Source organism: Styela clava, chromosome 14 (assembly GCF_964204865.1).
Source record: "Styela clava chromosome 14, kaStyClav1.hap1.2, whole genome shotgun sequence".
NCBI classification, from domain to species: domain Eukaryota; kingdom Metazoa; phylum Chordata; class Ascidiacea; order Stolidobranchia; family Styelidae; genus Styela; species Styela clava.
In genome coordinates, this window is record NC_135263.1 from 2,900,513 (window position 1) to 2,918,379 (window position 17,867).

The following is a 17,867-nucleotide window of genomic DNA, read 5'->3' on the forward strand; positions in this document are numbered from 1 at the left end:
TTCGAAGTCGTGAACTCCTGTCCAGTAGCAAATTGAATCGAACTGATATTTACAAGTTGGGTCGTCTGGATGAAAAATTAATAGTAAAAGTGTGAATAATGTAACATATAAAACTGATGAAGATTATAACATTAAAGTTGAGATAAGAGTTGGATACCCCAATATACAAAACAGAATTATATAAGAAAAGATAGAATGTCAAAGGTGTATGAAGACGTCATAGCAATAAATCGAAAGAGCAATATAAAGCAATACCTCTGACATCGACGCTTTTTCCGGTAGTAGACGCCTTCAAGATTGGTTCTTCCGTAGAATTCACAGCATTTTCTATGCTTGTATGCATAGTGTGTTGATTTCCAGCCATGACTATTGAGTTAGTCAATTGCAAACCTTCAAATGAAGACGTAATTTGTTGCGTGGTGAGAGATCTTGCTTCTATTGCTTCATTTACTTGCAACTGACAAGCGACCCCATGAATCTCTTTTTGTGGAGACATGTTCGCCATTCCCTGCCCTGTAGAGGCCGGATCCCGGTTGATTACAAGGTATACATGTGTTTTATCTACGTTGTCTTTGCTTGTAGTAGGCCGATTTGGAAGCCACATTGTGTAAGCGTTCGCGGGAATTGTGTCGTCGGTCTAAAAAACAAACAATACTCATTGTTATGGTGAATGATGATGTCTCGAAGAGTCTCTTATTTTTGAACAAAAGAAAAACACTCAGTATCCAGTTGCAACATTTATACATGAATGCTACTTTTCCCGTATGTCACTTAATTATTTGGTAAATAAGGCAAAACTGTGAGAAAATATATTTCAAATTAAATTGGGCCATTTATTTTCCAGTAAATTCGAATCAATGATTTTAAATTGAACTTCAATCTTTAAATTGGTAATTTACACGTGGTGCAAGAATGAAAAACACTAACTGATCTGCAAATGTCTTGTCATCAATTTTAACGTCATCGCTCAGAAATATATTAATATATACAGACAAGGGTGAATCCAACTACTCGAATGATTTTATATATAGTGTTGCGAAAATATAATGAAATTTAGTTCGAAAATGTTACTCGAAAAAAGTTGGTCGCCATATTCTTCTCATTTTTGAATGCCGATGTAAATTCTCAGAAAACATGTGTAACTAAAATCAATAAGACTAAGCTTTAAAGTTCGACGGGATATAGGCCAATATTCACCGAAGGATCTATTTGTAACTAAGTCCAGATTTGAACGTTTTCAACACGAGCCGGAATCTCTGATCGTATCATAGTTGTTATTATATTGTAAACCTGACTGTTGGCAATGAGAGCCAATGCTGAATATTTTGAGTTGCACATTTTCATCGCTTCCTTGTAGTTTAAAGTTTGGGTAAGGTTAACTACTGTCCATGTCCAGTAGCAAATTGATTTAAACTCGTATTCGAACTGTTGGTCTAGGAATGAAAAAGGCTATGAGTTTCATGGAAATATGACGTATGTGTTGGAAGTTGTATGATTACTGACAAACATAAGAATGATAGAATCTTCGAAATAATCAAATTCTTACCAGTCCTGATAGTGGTATCAAAACTTTTTGATCTGAAATGGCAAAAAGTTATCAATGTAGCTATATAAGATGACATTGCTTACTCGGGATTATAGTAGAGACAGCAGTGGTAATCGTGTCACTTGAGCTTTTAACTGTTGTTTGGATCTTGCTTGTTAAATTTTCATATGGTATTGATGTTGTTTCATTGCTTGGACGATTTATGGAAATGCCATAAGTAGTTGTAGGATTGTGTAAGTACACGGTACCGTCGTCTCTATGCGTTTCATCGGTACTATTTAAGACAGTTTTATTATCCGTCAATTCAATTTCATCAGTGATGTTTTTTGTATTTGTGGCTGGGTTTGACATGTCTACTTTAATTGTTGGAGTGGCTGATATGGTCATCGTTGGATGGTTACTTTATTCTGAGTGGTAAAGGTTTGTGACTTTCCCACATGAACACTTGATCTCGTAAACTTCTCAGGTGCCCTCGTCCCTTCCTGAATGCTAAAGCTCGGATTTTTTATCAGAATGGACGTCAATTTTTCTTCTAGTTGGAACCTTAGGTCTAAAATGTATATACATAATAAACGTGATGCTATTTTTTTGTAATACTACATCAATGTCATTGAAATGCCAGATGTTGTATTTTACGTAAGTTAAGTATTTTGACCTACACTGTTAAAAATTTTGGTAGCTTTAACAAGGAAATGGCAGTTAAAAATACATTTCACTTCCCTGTTTTTGTGACGCCGTAAAATATACTGGGAATTCCTGAAAAAACGATGGGATTTCACTGTACGTCATCTCTTTTGCTTTTCTACTGGCTACTGTATTCTCTCGTTTTTAAACAAACCAATCACAGACGCTTATTTTCTCGCGCCAAAACGTATGCGGCAAGCGATAAAGAGACTGACTGTCACGAACCACGATCCGCCATTGACCAAGAAGGCGGGTTCTTCCGTTTTAATGAGGAAGTTGATCAATGTAGGAGGTTTGAGTTATACTGATGGGTAGGCGGCGATACCAGTATGTTACCGAACTTTGTGATAGCTATATAATGTCAGAAAGGTAATGTGTCTTATAGGCCTACATGTGAATGCTTTGAAATGGATTTACATTGTTCATTAACAACTTGTCAGAAATCTTTTCAAACTTCTAGCATGATTTCCAAGCATGTCAATTAGAGTAGACTATAGGAAATCAGTAAAAGATGCTGTTATTGCAAGAGATACTCTATGATGAAAGCATTACACGGAGCACAGACGTGATATCAATAGTCTACGGTAACAATTTGCCGATTGCAGACGTTCAGACAGGGTGGCCCTTCATATTTGAGAGTGGATTTCTAGACCAGCGGTTCCCAAACTTCCTAACCTGGCGGACCGGTAAAATTAGATTAAGTGTACTCGCGGACCGGCAAAATATTAAAATGGCCGGAACAGAAAAGAATAACATATATTTGCGTAATATAATGCAATGTCGGGCACCCAATATGCGTAAGAAAGGCACGCATAAAATATCTCACATTAAAAACAGGTACATGCCAAATCATGTACAAACACAATTAACTCCTGTGAGTATAAGATTACAAACGAGGCCTCAAAAAAGTTTTTGCAACGCGTAGCTCTGCAGAGGCGTGCAGCCGTTTTTTTTTGCTTCGTTTTAATTGAATCTAGTGATGAAAATGTTTTTTCGCATAACGCATTAACTGGCTGAAAAAACGGACAACAGTTTGATTACTCGACGATGGGTATTCGCTATCAAGAGATATCTAAAACTGTGATAACTAATTCTTTTTTAATCTGGACTGTAAAGTAAAATCGCCGTTTTAATCAAGTCTTTTCTCATTCATTGGGTTCATCATATTAATCCCTCTGCAGTTGATCGACGCCTCAAACGAAATGAATTTGCATTACAATGACAAAGTCGTCGGTAACTTGGCAACAGGCTTAAAATCCTACTGTGTCTGGAAAACCACCTGTGGGGTCGCAACAAGTTCATATCCTTCTGGAATATTATTATGTTCTTGACTGTTTTCTGGTTTAAAACAGGAGATATGCATTACGTTTTATATGGGTGTTTCATATTAATCAGGAAAAGCACGCAGAACAGAAAAAGCACGCGTGCCGATTTTGAGGATTCTTAATTTTGCGAGATTTGATGGAGCGCATTCGAGATGAATCGGAGGCGAAAAGTGTGAATGCTCGGCGCCAAGATGTGGCGTAAGACGGCGTCAAGATGTCGCGAAAAACGTCGCAATATGACGACGGAAGAGAATTGCGTAATGAGCCAACGCAAATTTGTCTACGGTAAAGCGATTGAGACGGCATAAAAACATCAAAACAACCAAATTTCTCGCGGACCGGCAAAAAATCTTCACGGACCGGCACCGGCGGTTGGGAACCACTGTTCTAGACGAACACTTCACCTACACGGCAGGGCAGAATGAGTTGCTCAATAACCTGGACGAAAAATCGATCAATGTATGCAGCGCAGGTGAGTGTTACCAATAATGCATGTCTACGTAGTGGATTACAGAGAGAAGTGCTTTTACCATATGTGGTCATAATAAACAAAAAATCAAGTGAGACACTCACAAAGCATATAACTTCGATATTATGTTTCTTAAATCTCTAATATTACCATTAATAATCTTGCCAATTGTGCTAGCATCGGCCAAATTTGAGCAATGATGAATAAGACCTGTTTTTAAATATTTCTCTCACGTGCTCGTCCGCAAGTAGAATTATGATTTCTCATGTTATACACTCGAGACTCATTTCCTGCTGTTCACACTGTTGTTCTCCTGTTCTTAAGCATCTTATCTTGATGTTTGTCATTAGCACTGCGTTGTAAGTAGGGCTGGGCATTTTCGAATACCTGATGATTTCAGAATCGAATCGAATATTTTTTTAGAATCGAATCTCGAATACTTAAGAGATATAAAATTGTATGTAACTTCTATATTATATTAGGTCTTCCAAGCATATAAATTACTAAAAACATAGAATACATCACTCAGGCAGATTACTGAGCGTTCACACACAATAAAAAAAACGTTTCCATCAATAACACACTACAGAAAAGAGTTATATGTCACAATTGCGTTGAAAAAAATATGGCTTCAGTAAAAAAAATTGGGGAATTTACCTCGACTATTGTCGAAAGAAAAAAACAAGATGGCGGCGATTCGAAATTTTGGTTTGAACCGATTCGAATTATTTACTATTCGATTCGAAATGCCCAGCCCTAGTTGTCCCTCCAAATATGTAGGTTTTGGGTTTGAGCTAAGTACACTTTCCTTTTTACAGGGGGTTCTCTGACATTCTAATATTCTTACTATGTGTCTATTGAGAGGATAATATTGGCAACAGTGGAGAATTTTTTAATGGAATAACGTCTGTATTCATGGCATATTTTTGCCTTTGGTGTACCCAAAGAAGACTGCTTCTATTCTTGAGTTCATTCAAAGGTAGGTTGAAACAACTTCTATCGAGCATTTTATGACAACTTAATGGTAGTAGTCTGAGTAAATATATTTTTTTGCATACAACTACTCTGATTCTAACTTGACTGCTGTCCAGGATTATTAGTTGTGCTCAATAGAAAGCATTATATTAGAACTTTATATGTAGTTAAAAAACAGACGAGATGTGCGTGTTTCTCTGACTTTGTATTTGGCATCACATAATGGGGTTGTCAACACCTGCCTGAATATTGGCTGGCACTTGCTAATTGTGCATATATGTTTGCTTAGGATTTATGACCTCTTTCCTTTCATATATTTCGGTAAGCGGGCAGTAACACTGAAGAAAAGAAAATTCGACATGAGATCAACCCGAAGGTTGCTGAAGAAAATATGCGACCTCTAGAATATGCGAACTCACTATATATAATTTTAAATACACTGTGTAACGAGAAAAATCAGTTTTTTACCTAGTTTTCCTGTTAGCTTACATTGAGGAAATCACATTTTTTCTTTTTAAAGTTTGATTTTGAATTTTTCTAGATTTTCAACTATAGTCCAAGTAGATTTCACATTTAAGTCCTCATATGCAGTCACCCATCCTTCGCTCATAGTACTGTCATTGGAAAAGGACGTTAACGTATTCTGAATTTGTGAACGTCCATTATCAATGGCGGTACAATGAGCGAGAAATAGGTGACTATGTATATTAGTACCTAAATCGACTTGTTGGAAATCTAGTAGTAAAAAACATCTTTTTTTGATTAATTTTCAGTCTTTTAGCTTGCCAAAACGTTATTCAACATATTTTGGTGTTAAATTATTCAAGATATTTTAATTAGAATGCAAGGAATACGGCTCTGAAATATCAAAACACTAGAAAATCGCTCCAGACTATATTGAAATGAAAATTTTTGGCTGTTTTTGGTGAAATTTCTCACGAAAACCTGATTTGGGGAAATCCACTAATTTTCAAAATCAAACTTGAATAATATAATGTACTGTTCCTCAGATTTAGACCGTAACCAATTGGAAGCCAAAAACAATATATTTTTTGGGGGATGGGCGGCAAATATTAGGATTTCTAGCTTGAGTTTATGGTCGTATTTGGAAATAGTCTTTTAAGTCTTGGCGCATGCTGAGAAATTTGTTATTTCGATGTGATGGAAAATATGCCTAAAAATCACCTAAAAACATATTGAAAGTTTTGGGGGCGTTACCACATCCGCTGTCTGGGCCTGTGATTTTTATGTCCATTTTTTTGGTGATTCGTTTTTGAGAATAAACTTCTCTAAGTTTGTTTTAGTTAATCTTTCTTAAGATTGGGTGTTAATTAGAGAATACACGGAATTCCAAGTTTGAATTGCTGCCACGGAATTCCCTGTAACTGCATATACAAGGAAATTCTATCACGTATTTTACACGAACATTCATGTCAAGTATACATGTAAGTCGTGTACTTTCTACATGGAAAAGCAGGTCGGTTTCACTTGGAATTAAGGTGAAATCAACTCGGAAAGTCAGATAAATATTATCGGGAATTCCCTGCAATTTGGGCTGTGAAAACGGGATTGTCCTGTAATTTTTACAAGGCAAATTGAGTAATTTTAAGCGGAAAATACCGTAAAAATTGCTGCCATGGAATACCATGTAAAAATTTGTAACAGTGTATGTAGACTAGTTTATACTAAGGGTGAGAGTTTTCTTTCCCGGTTCACTTAAGTTCTCAGCGTGACGTCAGTTGCCATTTCTGTGACGCTTTTGTTCATAATTTGACCGTGTCTGACTCAGTTATCTTCTCGATCTATATGTTTGGTTCCGAGAGAGGTTTCCCGAGGCCATAATTTTATAGAGTACCGGTTTTATATGCACTGTTTGTACTGCCATCTATTTACTTTGGGTTGGATTTGAATACATGTGGTAGGTTTCTAATCTCATTGTTAGATTCTTGTGCATCAATTTCACTTAAACAGGCCAAATAAGATCTTTAAATTAGCACCCTAAATAACATATTGTCTGTATTATCATTACAACTACAAGTAAAAAAAAATAAATAATAGACAAAAGTGACTGTGATGCTTGTTTTGTCCCACACGAAAAACACATAAAATCGATTTATTTATTGCTCCTATTCATTTATTAGTGAGCAGTAGACGACCACACAAGTAAGCTTATTTCAAGACAATATCAACCTTCATTTAATGACATATTTGAAAAGAAATTTCGAAATTGGTACTATTTATATATTCATTATAAATTATTTGGCGATTTAAAAATCATATACAAAATCGATAGCGCAAATGCTGCACCTTTAAAAAGTAGGTTTACTTTGAGAAAAATTATAGGATTTCAACACAAAATATGGACACATAGCCTACTACTAGATAATTGGAAAGCGGTTTGCTAAAAGCTACATTTAAAACAGCATGCTACATATATATAGAAAATAGCCACATACATATGTGGAACAGCGTGACGCTAGTAATTGGGTTACATACTAATCAAATACGTGAAAATGGTTATAGATAGTCTACACATAAAACAGAATGATATATACATATAAAAAGAAGCTACATACATATGAAACAATGTGGCATCAGTAATTAACGCGCGGCGCAAATTAACTCCACGTTGCGAAACTGCAAAGCAAAAGCGATTTGTCTAAGCTAGAATTATCGATAACTGGCGGGTGGACTGAAGATTTCATTGGCAGGTATGGATCTCTAATGTGAATAAAACAGCGGATAATAACGCAATCGCATTGAAATTGTCGTTTTTATCAAAAAGTAAGGAATGTTCCTTTAACTGCAAAAAAGGCATAGTGGCTATTTCATCCACGGAAAAAGTTTTGTAAAACACGAATCAATCTGAGGGGTTTTACTTGTTGCTATTACAAATTAAAAATATGAGAGTTTCGAATCGACTGGATTTTTCCCTGCGATATTAAATGGTAGCGGTATAAGATGCTGTGAATCAAATATTTTCGGTATATCTGTAAGATATATTAACTGATGTAATTTATCTGTCTGTATGTGTTATTTTATAGGTCAGCACACAAAGTCGTTATTTAAATGCGCAATCTCTCCCGTCCGTTAATTGTCCGCTACACGCGTGTCTGAGCGCTTCCTCCACCCCCTCCCCCACTTGCATTGTCTTCCTCGTCGCCACATAGACACAGACACAGTCCTTTCAAAAGTACTTGGGAACCACGAACCCAAGTGACGATGAATGAGGCACCAAATCTTCCGCCCCGGGCAGCACGTAGAGTTCGCATTATTTGAGACCTATATTATGAATTCCTATTCTACAGCTGTGAAACATGGAGTGGCGGAAAAAGTTCCGATTGCTCGAGATAAGAGAAAAGCTGTCAACATGGCCATACCCAGACCTCATTGTTTACAAATGAAGTTCGAAAGAAATCATCCGGATGTGTTGGAAAAGGGACTGCGAGCGACAGCGAAAAATATTGTACTAAAAGGCGTTACAACTAAGCAAATCGTTAGTATAGCAGTAAGACCGTACCATACAGTCGATGTCACATGCCGCACTAGAGCAGAGATACTAACACTGGATAAATACCTGAAACAGCAAAATATAGCTGGATTTAAATGGTTTTTATACGTTGAAGAAAATACAACAGTGAATATATCATGGATTCCAGGGCATATTAAAAAACAGCAACTTCGTTCTACATTGTTAGAATTTGTAAAAGAGTTGGATTCTGACATCCAGGAAGCAAAGGATGAAGATGGCATTTTAAATGGATGGATGTATGTATCAGTGCCTACAAACCAAATTCAGCAACATCCCATACCAAGTTTCATCTATGTAGAAGGGTGCATGATATCTGTTAAATATCGCGGGCAGCAACAAACATGTATGAAGTGTAATGAAGTTGGACACTTTAAATTCGAATGCCCAAAGCAAAATAGATTTATAAACCCTTTGAAAAAGCAAGACAGATTCACCGACAAACAAACATTGATAAGAATAAATGATAAAACACAAAGTGAAGGATTGACCACTGATTACAATGATGAAAATGCAGTCAAGCGTGACCACCATAACAATGCTGATAACAGTACTCCAAGTGTTTTCACTTTAGCAGATTTTATGCCAACTACAGACGAACCTAATTCAAATGATGACAAAAGTGCTGGGTCGAACGATCGTGACTTGGAGACTTCAAATACACCAATGGAGGTCAATGAACAATCTGGAGTTAAAAGATGTAGATCGCCTGATCAGAAAAAACATTTGGCAAATATTAGGCCAAGACTGGATAGCGTAAACGACATTGATATACCAAAATGTATTGTATGCGAAGACCAACTTGAAATAATGGACGACAACGCTAAAGAAGCTATCTGCTACAACTGTGAAATCAGGTATGAGATTATTAAGCAATGCTGTACTGAAAACGGATACTTTGCTGCAAGTGAAGAGCAAATCAAAAATAGAAATGTGAAATGCAATGTCTGTAACACAGCTATGCCACTTACACCTTGTTGTAATGGTATTGGTGAAATATTGGAAAATGATGTTGCTAGGTGTACCACTTGTGAAAATTTATTTCTGAAGTGTTGTTGCTCTGCTTTGAACACCCTACCAGTGGAGAATGGTTTCGATAAATGCCATAGCGTAGGCTGTGGTAGCTACATAATGCATTGTCCTTGTGGTAGCGTTTCGTATACCGATGAATCTTTAGAATGCAGATGTGGAAATACTCTAAATGGCTGATATTAAATTGAAAATAGCCTCTTTAAATACAGGAGGTATACGAGAATATTCAAAAAGACGAGAAATTTTTTTGTTATTGAAGAAGAAGGGATTTAATCTTGTCTTCCTACAAGAAACACATAGCAAACAGAATGACGAGAAACAATGGCTGAGAGAATGGGGTGGTTCTGGAATTTTTTGTAATTACTCGACCAATTCAAGAGGTTTGTGTATTCTATTCGGAAACAATATTTCATTCTCACTGCACACTCAACATAATGATCCTCAAGGAAGATTTCTCGTGGCCGACATAACTATCGGTGTTGAAAGACTTATTCTGGCAAATATGTATGGACCAAATAACGATAATCCTAATTGTTTTTTGGAACTACTTCATACTCTTGAGAGCCAACAGAGCCAGCAATTCATAGTTGGAGGTGACTTCAATGTAGTCCTTGACAGTAAAATGGATAAAGTGGGCGGCCGAATAAACCATAAAAATAATAAATCAGGACAGATGTTGCATAATATTATGGAAGAACTGAATTTACAAGATTCCTTTAGAGTAATAAATCCAAGCAAGAAAGCATACTCCCATTTTCATAAACAATCAAAAACTGCCACCCGAATTGATATGGTGCTAATTTCTCAACATTTATTGCAATATCAGTGCAAAGCCGATATTATACCTTGTGTTTTGTCTGACCATTCTATAGCATCGTTAATGATTGATATCAATCCTGTCCCCAGAGGTACCGGATACTGGAAGCTGAACACTTCCTTGTTAAATGATGAGAAATATGTTACTCAAATTAGACAAGTAATCCAAAATACCATAATGGACCACAGCATGGAATACGTTGATCCAAATTTTATGTGGGATACAATGAAATTAATAATTCGTGGGGAATCAATAGCCTATGCAAGTAGGAGAAAAAAGCTGTGTGAAAAAAAGATGAAAGATCTTGAAATATTAATATCTTCGCTAGAAACCAAGTATGCCAGTCACCAATCTGATGACAATATGCAACAACTGGAAATTGCAAAGCAGTCTCTAAATGAATTGTTGAAGCAAAAAACTCGTGGCTACCTGATTAGAAGTAAAATTAAATGGGCTGAAGAAGGGGAACATAATACAAAATATTTTTTCGGTCTTGAAAAGAGGCATAAACAAAGGACATCTATTGCACAACTGTATGAAAATGATAGAATAATCTCAGATCAAGAACAAATATTGAAATGTATCAAATTATTTTATACAGAATTATACTCGGAAACATCATCACATTATGTTGATATAGAAGAAATATTGCAAGGGATCGATATACCACACATGGAACCTGAAGTTTCAGACCTATGTCCTGGTGTTATCACAGAAGGTGCTTGTTTCGAGGCTTTGAAATCCATGAAATCTGACAAAACACCCGGGCTTGATGGTCTTCCAGCAGAGTTTTATAAGGTGTTTTGGAAGGATATCAAACATCTTTTGATGGCTAGCTACAATCATTCATTTTGTAAAGGGACTTTAAGCAAAACACAGAAAAGAGGATTAATAACTCTTCTTCCTAAGAAAGGACAAACTGAACATTGTATAAGCAATTATCGCCCAATAACTTTATTAAACGTGGACTATAAAATACTGAGCAAAACATTAACAAACCAAATGAGTAATGTAATCAACGAAATTGTTGATCTTGATCAAACTGGATTTATTAAGGGGAGGAATATAGGGGATAATATTCGACTGATTTGTGATGTGATTGACATAACCGTTGCTGAATCATTGCCTGGGGCTTTAATTTTCCTTGATATACAAAAAGCATATGATAGTGTGAAATGGGATTTCTTGTTCAAAATTCTTCATATATTTGGATTTGATCTTAAATTCATAAAATGGGTTAAAATCCTTTACAATGATATACAGTGTTGTGTTACAAACAATGGTCATATTTCAAATGATTTTGTAGTCCATAGAGGCCTAAGGCAAGGTGATTCTTTCAGTTGTCTTACATTTTTACTGGTAATTGAAATTTTTGCAAACATGGTCAGGCAAAACCCAAAAATTGAACCCATAAAATGGAGGGATATTTCTATAAAAATTTCTATGCTTGCTGATGATGTGACAGTAATGACCAATGGATCAAAATCTAGTATTGATGCCCTTTTTCAAACTTCAAACATTTTTGGGATTATATCTGGGTGCAAAATTAATATAGCAAAATGTCAAGCAATGTATATTGGCACTAAGATTGGAACCTCCCCGATTAGTAGTGAATATGGTCTGAATTGGAACGATGAAATTAAAATATTGGGTGTTATTCTGTCAAACAAAATGGAGGGTATATACAGCAAAAATTTTCCTCAAATATTAGATAAAGTCAAAAAGCTACTTCAGGTGTGGAAAACAAGAAATTTGACGTTTTTGGGAAGGGTTTGCATTATTAAGTCTCTCATTCTACCCCAGATATTATACCATGCAACTGTTTTACCAATCGATGTTCCTGAAAGTTTTTTGACTGAATTGAATAGAAATATATATGTTTTTATATGGGGTTCAACTTGGGAGCGGATCAAACGAAATACATTGATTGGCCCCAAAGAAAAGGGAGGTGTTGATATGATAGATATAAAAAATTTTATTGTTGCCCAAAAAATTAAATTCATTCAAACACTCTTGAATGAGGAAGTTAATCCAGTGTGGAAATTGATTGAGATGGAAGTGCTTAGCCAATACTGTTTTCAAGCATTGCTTGAAGGAAAATTGAGCTCAAATTCATATGTTCTGAAGCATTTACCTTTAACATCCATACGAAATGTATTTAAAAACTGGTATTTCTGTAAAAATGTGCTTTTTGATTGGAAAATGTCAAATTTTGATCAACCTATATGGTACAACAAAAGTATTTCTTATGCCAGAAAACAATTTTTTATAAAGTCTTGGTATGATCATGGTATAAAAGCTGTAAGACATTTAGCAAATGTGGGTAATTTGTTTACTTATAGAGAGTTGACTGAAAAATATGGCATGCAATATAGTGATGAAGAGTATGTGAATTATTATCGCATCACTGGAGTTCTACCCGATTATTGGTTATGCAATATTGGAAACTGTGTTGATTTTAGTGTAATAAGTGACACTGAAGAGAATGTATGTCATTTTATTTCTGAAACATTCGAATCAGGAAAAGTAAATAAAAGCATCTATAAAAAGTTGAACCTTATCAAATTTATATCCCCTGATAAATCAAGAAAAAAATGGACAGATCTTTTGTATTTAGAGAGTGATTTTAATTGGAATAAATTGTATATGGATATCTTTTATTGTACTATTGAAACTAAATTGCAATCTTTTCATGTAAAGCTATTTCATGGTGCCATAGTACTAAACGATAGATTGTATAAATTTAAACTTGTTTCATCAGAGTTATGTGATTTCTGTCATTCGAATGTTGAAACTACTGACCATTTCTTCTATGATTGTATAGTTGTCCAACAGTTTTGGGAATTTCTGAACATGTGGATATATTCAAAAACAGGGATTAATTTTAACTTTTCAAAGAAAGATTGCATGTTGGGATATGTTTGCCAATTCTATAACAAATTGTGTAATTGTATACTTCTTACTGCCCGGTTTTATCTATATCGTTGTAAGATACAGAAAAAGAAACCACTGTTCTATGTTTTTACCTCATATCTTCATGAAGTGAGGGAAATTGAGCGGTTCATTGCACATAAAAATGGCAAAATAAAGAAACATTATCAAAAATGGAAAATTTTAGGATATACACACAATAATTGATTATTTTTATATGATGAATTGTGATTATGTAGTTTCTATGAATATTGATTAATAATGCTGTAGATATTGTAGATGTATCGATTAACTGTGTTTTATATAATAATAAATATATATAAAAAAAAAAAAAAAAAAAAAAAAAAAAAAAAAAAAAAAAAAACTGGCTCGTCTAGCTTTCGGCTTTGATTGTATGCCGTGTAGATACTGGCTGCCGTCAGATCAATCAAATCTAAATAATAAATATATATCTAATCGTCCGACCCATGTACAAGTTGATCTATTATTAGATGTTTATATGTTAATGCGAATATTTAAAATTTTCTACTTTGACATTTGCGTAGGCCGTATAGGCGTAGACGTAGAGTATACAAAATTCTAACACAGGTTATTTTGAAGAAGAAGAAATTAGAAAAACTACTACTCAATTCGGCTGTATTTTCCTAACACCAAAGTTCCGTTTACCAATAAAGTAATGAAAAAGAATTACCTGCAAAAAACTCCAAAGCGTACAATGTTCTGCGATGGGGATTATTGCAATTTATGCAACATCTCTCGATTTTGCATACCCAGTCCATGAGCAATAAAACAGCTGTTACAATTAGTCTCAGGATAGCGGATACTACAAGAAGCCAAAACACGACGAGTTCATCAACTTCTTGTTCTAAAATAAGATTTATCATTTAAATTCAATTCATATATTCTGCAGAAATGATTAGATGCGCACGATTTAAGCATTGTCACATATAAAGTAACGCTGTAGCAATGGTTAAATTAGCTCGAAGAGTCCTAGATTAGTTAGAAGTATACAAATATGCCTTACCGAACTCTTTGCATTCATTATTCTGACCAAGATCAACGCAAACTGTGCAATTTCCTTTGGTTACAGTACAGTTGACTTCGTTCCCAGCTCCGCAGTAATCAGATAATCCTTGGGTTATTGTATCATTCACAGTAACCAGCCATCTATTGGAGAATATGGAGTAGATTATCATAATCAGGTTTCCTACAGGTACTACTCTATGCGCGATTTTAGATTTCCAGTCATTGCCACACTTGCAATATTTCGTTGAGCAGTTGAACTCGAAACAGCATAAAGACGGCATGCTTTTTAATTTAGGATATTTTATGTAATAAATACCTGTTAATACGAATAAAGTATTTAGTTTCCAAATATGATTTATTGGAAACTCATGCATGGGTTAAATAGGGCAGTGGGGCCAGCTTTTTCTAACGAACCTGATATTTCATAACAAGAAATTTTAAAAAATCTCGCGACTCAAGGACATTCTCCAAGACTAAACGGCATGTAATACTTTAATGGTCGTAAAATTGCATGACTAAGATATATTCATCATTTTTACATTATATCATGAACTCGAAGTAAAAAAGCTGCATTTGTTTATCATCAGCGAATTTTTGAAATCGCAGTGTGGCTTAACTTAAGCAAAAAATGAGTTCCTAAATTTTTACGTGGTAATACTTCCCGCATATGCAATTACTATGGGGCAATATTCCAACATCAAATATTGCATAAAAAAAGTTATTTTAGATTTTTTATATAAACCAGTTACGCGAAATAGATTTTGATTTTCGTGCCACCCAGTTTTGGGCGGTGACCCGTAGGCTGGGAAACATTGATAACATAGTGTATATCTAATTTTAATGTGAGTATATATTGCCACGAATTTGTAGAAGAATTGCATTGGCTTGCAAAACTAGAAATTTATATATTGAACTTCACTAAATATGAAAATTTTGGAAACTATTTTACACTATTTTTAAAGTGTTTTTTTTTTAACTACATGCAAACTTTTCTTTAAAAATGTTATACAGACATCAAACCGTGCACTTTATATAGATAGAAAATTCCTAACACGCTCAAATAACTCATTTTTCAGTGCCAAATACATTTTATATTTTCGAGAACATATTGTACTAATCTAGATTTAGTAAAAATTGATGCCTTGCATATGGCAACGACCGGCTTAACGCATTAAAAAGTTGACTAAAACCGCCCATCTCCATATTTCATTGTACGCTGTGCTTGAAAAAATTGTATGTATAAATAAAATTTTAAATCATTGTGATATGTTTTTGTGTAGGTTTATTTTAGACAAGAATGCGCATTTAGAAAACAGTGAACACGGAAAAATGGGGAAGTGTAATGGTCCACTGAACTGTATAAGCGGTCTCTAATATTAGTTCATAAAGTTATTTATAAGTAACGTACATTGACAAGTGTTCCCACTGCGTTGCAACGTTGTATATTTATTTCAGACAAGAATACACTTCAGACAAGAATACATTTAGGAAGCAGGGAACACTCAAAATGGGGAAGTGTACTAGTTGAATGTAACATATACATTGACAAGGTTTTCCACTGCGTTGCAATGTTGTATTTATATTTCAGGCAAGAACTCACATTTAAGAAGCAGGGAGCACTGGAGAAGAAGTTGTGTAACGGTCCATTTCCAATGCATTCTCAAATATTTCTTCGTATTATTATTAGGAATAACAAATATTCATCGCTCGTCAAGCGTGGCCGAGTGCGTTGGACTGCTGGCTAGTCAAGCGTGGCCGAGTGCGTTGGACTGCTTCGGGTTTATTGTATGCAATGGTTTAAATTTAGAAAGTAGTGAGCAGGAAATAATTGAATTGTTTTACGTGTTTGATAATGAATGAGTTAAAAGTTTAAAGTTTACAAATCTGAACATGGAACAGTCCATTATTCAACATAGACCGATTATTTTACTAAGTCGGGCGTGCTATGCCAAACATAATAAACCATGGTTCATTCCATTTGAGCATGTTGATCTACACCAGGGGTGACCAAACTGCTTTCGACCGTGATCGAATAAAATCGCCAAAATAGCTCTCGATCGACTGATCGTTAATAAGGTCATACACAAAAACGAATCAGTACAGAATATCCAGATATCTACACACATGCATCCTAAATTCCGCCACTGCCAATAAGATCGTTTTTTTTTTGGCGCATTCTTAATCAAATCGCCACAGAAATTTGTTTTTTTATGTTCCATTAATTTAAGATTTATTCAAATCATCAGATCCACGTTTACGTTTGCAATCGAAAGATTCGATTTGAGCCTTGACCTATTACTCGAATTCGTCGAATCTCTGTAATGCCGGGCTCGTCCCATTCCTACAAATCTGTCATGTTTTTGCAGAAATTAGAATCAGGAGGAATGTTTTTGAGCTTTATGGAGCTGGGATTGAAACTACAGACCTTCTATCTGGAATGAGAATTAAGTTTCTACCTGAAATTCTAACCGCTTGTTGATTACGGCTTACTACATCATTAGGTCCTTGCTCAACTGGCTAACCAATCCCATACCGCCGTGGTAACTTAACGAAAACCGTGATTCGTCATATTTTTAAGTCTATCTTATTTTATTGGATTTGAATGCAAGCTATACATTTCTAATTTCGTTGACAGCTTGTGAAGATTTAAACGAAACAGGCAAAGTAATTGCCATCATATTAGTGACCTAACTACCTTGATGTGTGTATTATCATTACAATGTGTTTTTTCATACTTTTTATAGTTTAACCGGGTGATCAAATTTAAAACGGGCTTCTTATACACGATTTCTTGAAAAATAAATCTCTGAGCAAAATATAAAGCGCCCCAGCGATAAATTGCTTAGATTGGAGTTTTCTTCATACATAATGAACAATAAAGAGTAGGCAATAAAGCACTATCTGATTCATATATTAGGCGTGTCGACGTAAACGTGCACATCCGTTTTTTTATTTCTTTTTTTTGAAAGAAGGATTTCAGTAAACTTTATTCAATATGAATTTTTTCGAAATTGTTTATCAAGATTAACAAGATGCTTTTAATATCAATTACTCTCTTGGAAAATAATTCAACAGTGTGGTGTGATAGTGCGTATCTATCTTATCATAATTCTGATATCGATAGCTTAGTATAATTACTGTCTGTCACTGTGCTCTGACTGTTGCTCTGCCGTATTTGACATCTGATGATCTAGATATTTTTTTGTCTTACCGCATTCATTTTTAATTAACTGATCTCAAATAATTGTATTCCTCAAAATTAAAAGCAAAAAGCGCTTAAATTAGTGCCGATTACTTCTGTACGACTATTGTAAATTTTTAATCATTGATTTTAATAATTTCTATTTGATTTTCATATCACGTTAAAATACTAGTCAATCGTCCAGTTTACAATTATTCCGAGGCTGAACTGTCGTATCTCTGCCCTCTTCTGTGAACAATCTTTCTACTTCCTGTATAAAAGAATACAAGTCTGGTTTGGTGTAATTATAATTATTTAAAAAATAGTATAAGCAAATACTGCACTCAATGTA

General features: G+C 34.9%; 2 protein-coding genes across 2 annotated transcripts; one reads left to right on the forward strand and one right to left on the reverse strand.

The window, feature by feature from the left end:
• Positions 1-8,248: 8,248 nt before the first annotated feature.
• LOC144432058 (uncharacterized) lies at positions 8,249-9,893 on the forward strand. Its single transcript, XM_078120085.1, has 2 exons — positions 8,249-9,385; positions 9,770-9,893. Exons 1-2 carry the CDS (start codon positions 8,289-8,291, stop codon positions 9,831-9,833), a joined length of 1,161 nt encoding a protein of 386 aa, XP_077976211.1. The 5' UTR covers positions 8,249-8,288; the 3' UTR covers positions 9,834-9,893.
• Positions 9,894-13,140: 3,247 nt separating this feature from the next.
• Positions 13,141-14,631, reverse strand: LOC144432023 (uncharacterized). The gene is made up of 4 exons (XM_078120028.1): positions 14,333-14,631; positions 14,000-14,173; positions 13,674-13,741; positions 13,141-13,224 (listed from the first exon to the last, which is right to left on the reverse strand). The coding sequence occupies exons 1-4, from the start codon at positions 14,613-14,615 to the stop codon at positions 13,141-13,143; spliced, it is 609 nt and encodes a 202-aa protein (XP_077976154.1). The 5' UTR covers positions 14,616-14,631.
• Between the last annotated feature and the right edge of the window lie 3,236 nt (positions 14,632-17,867).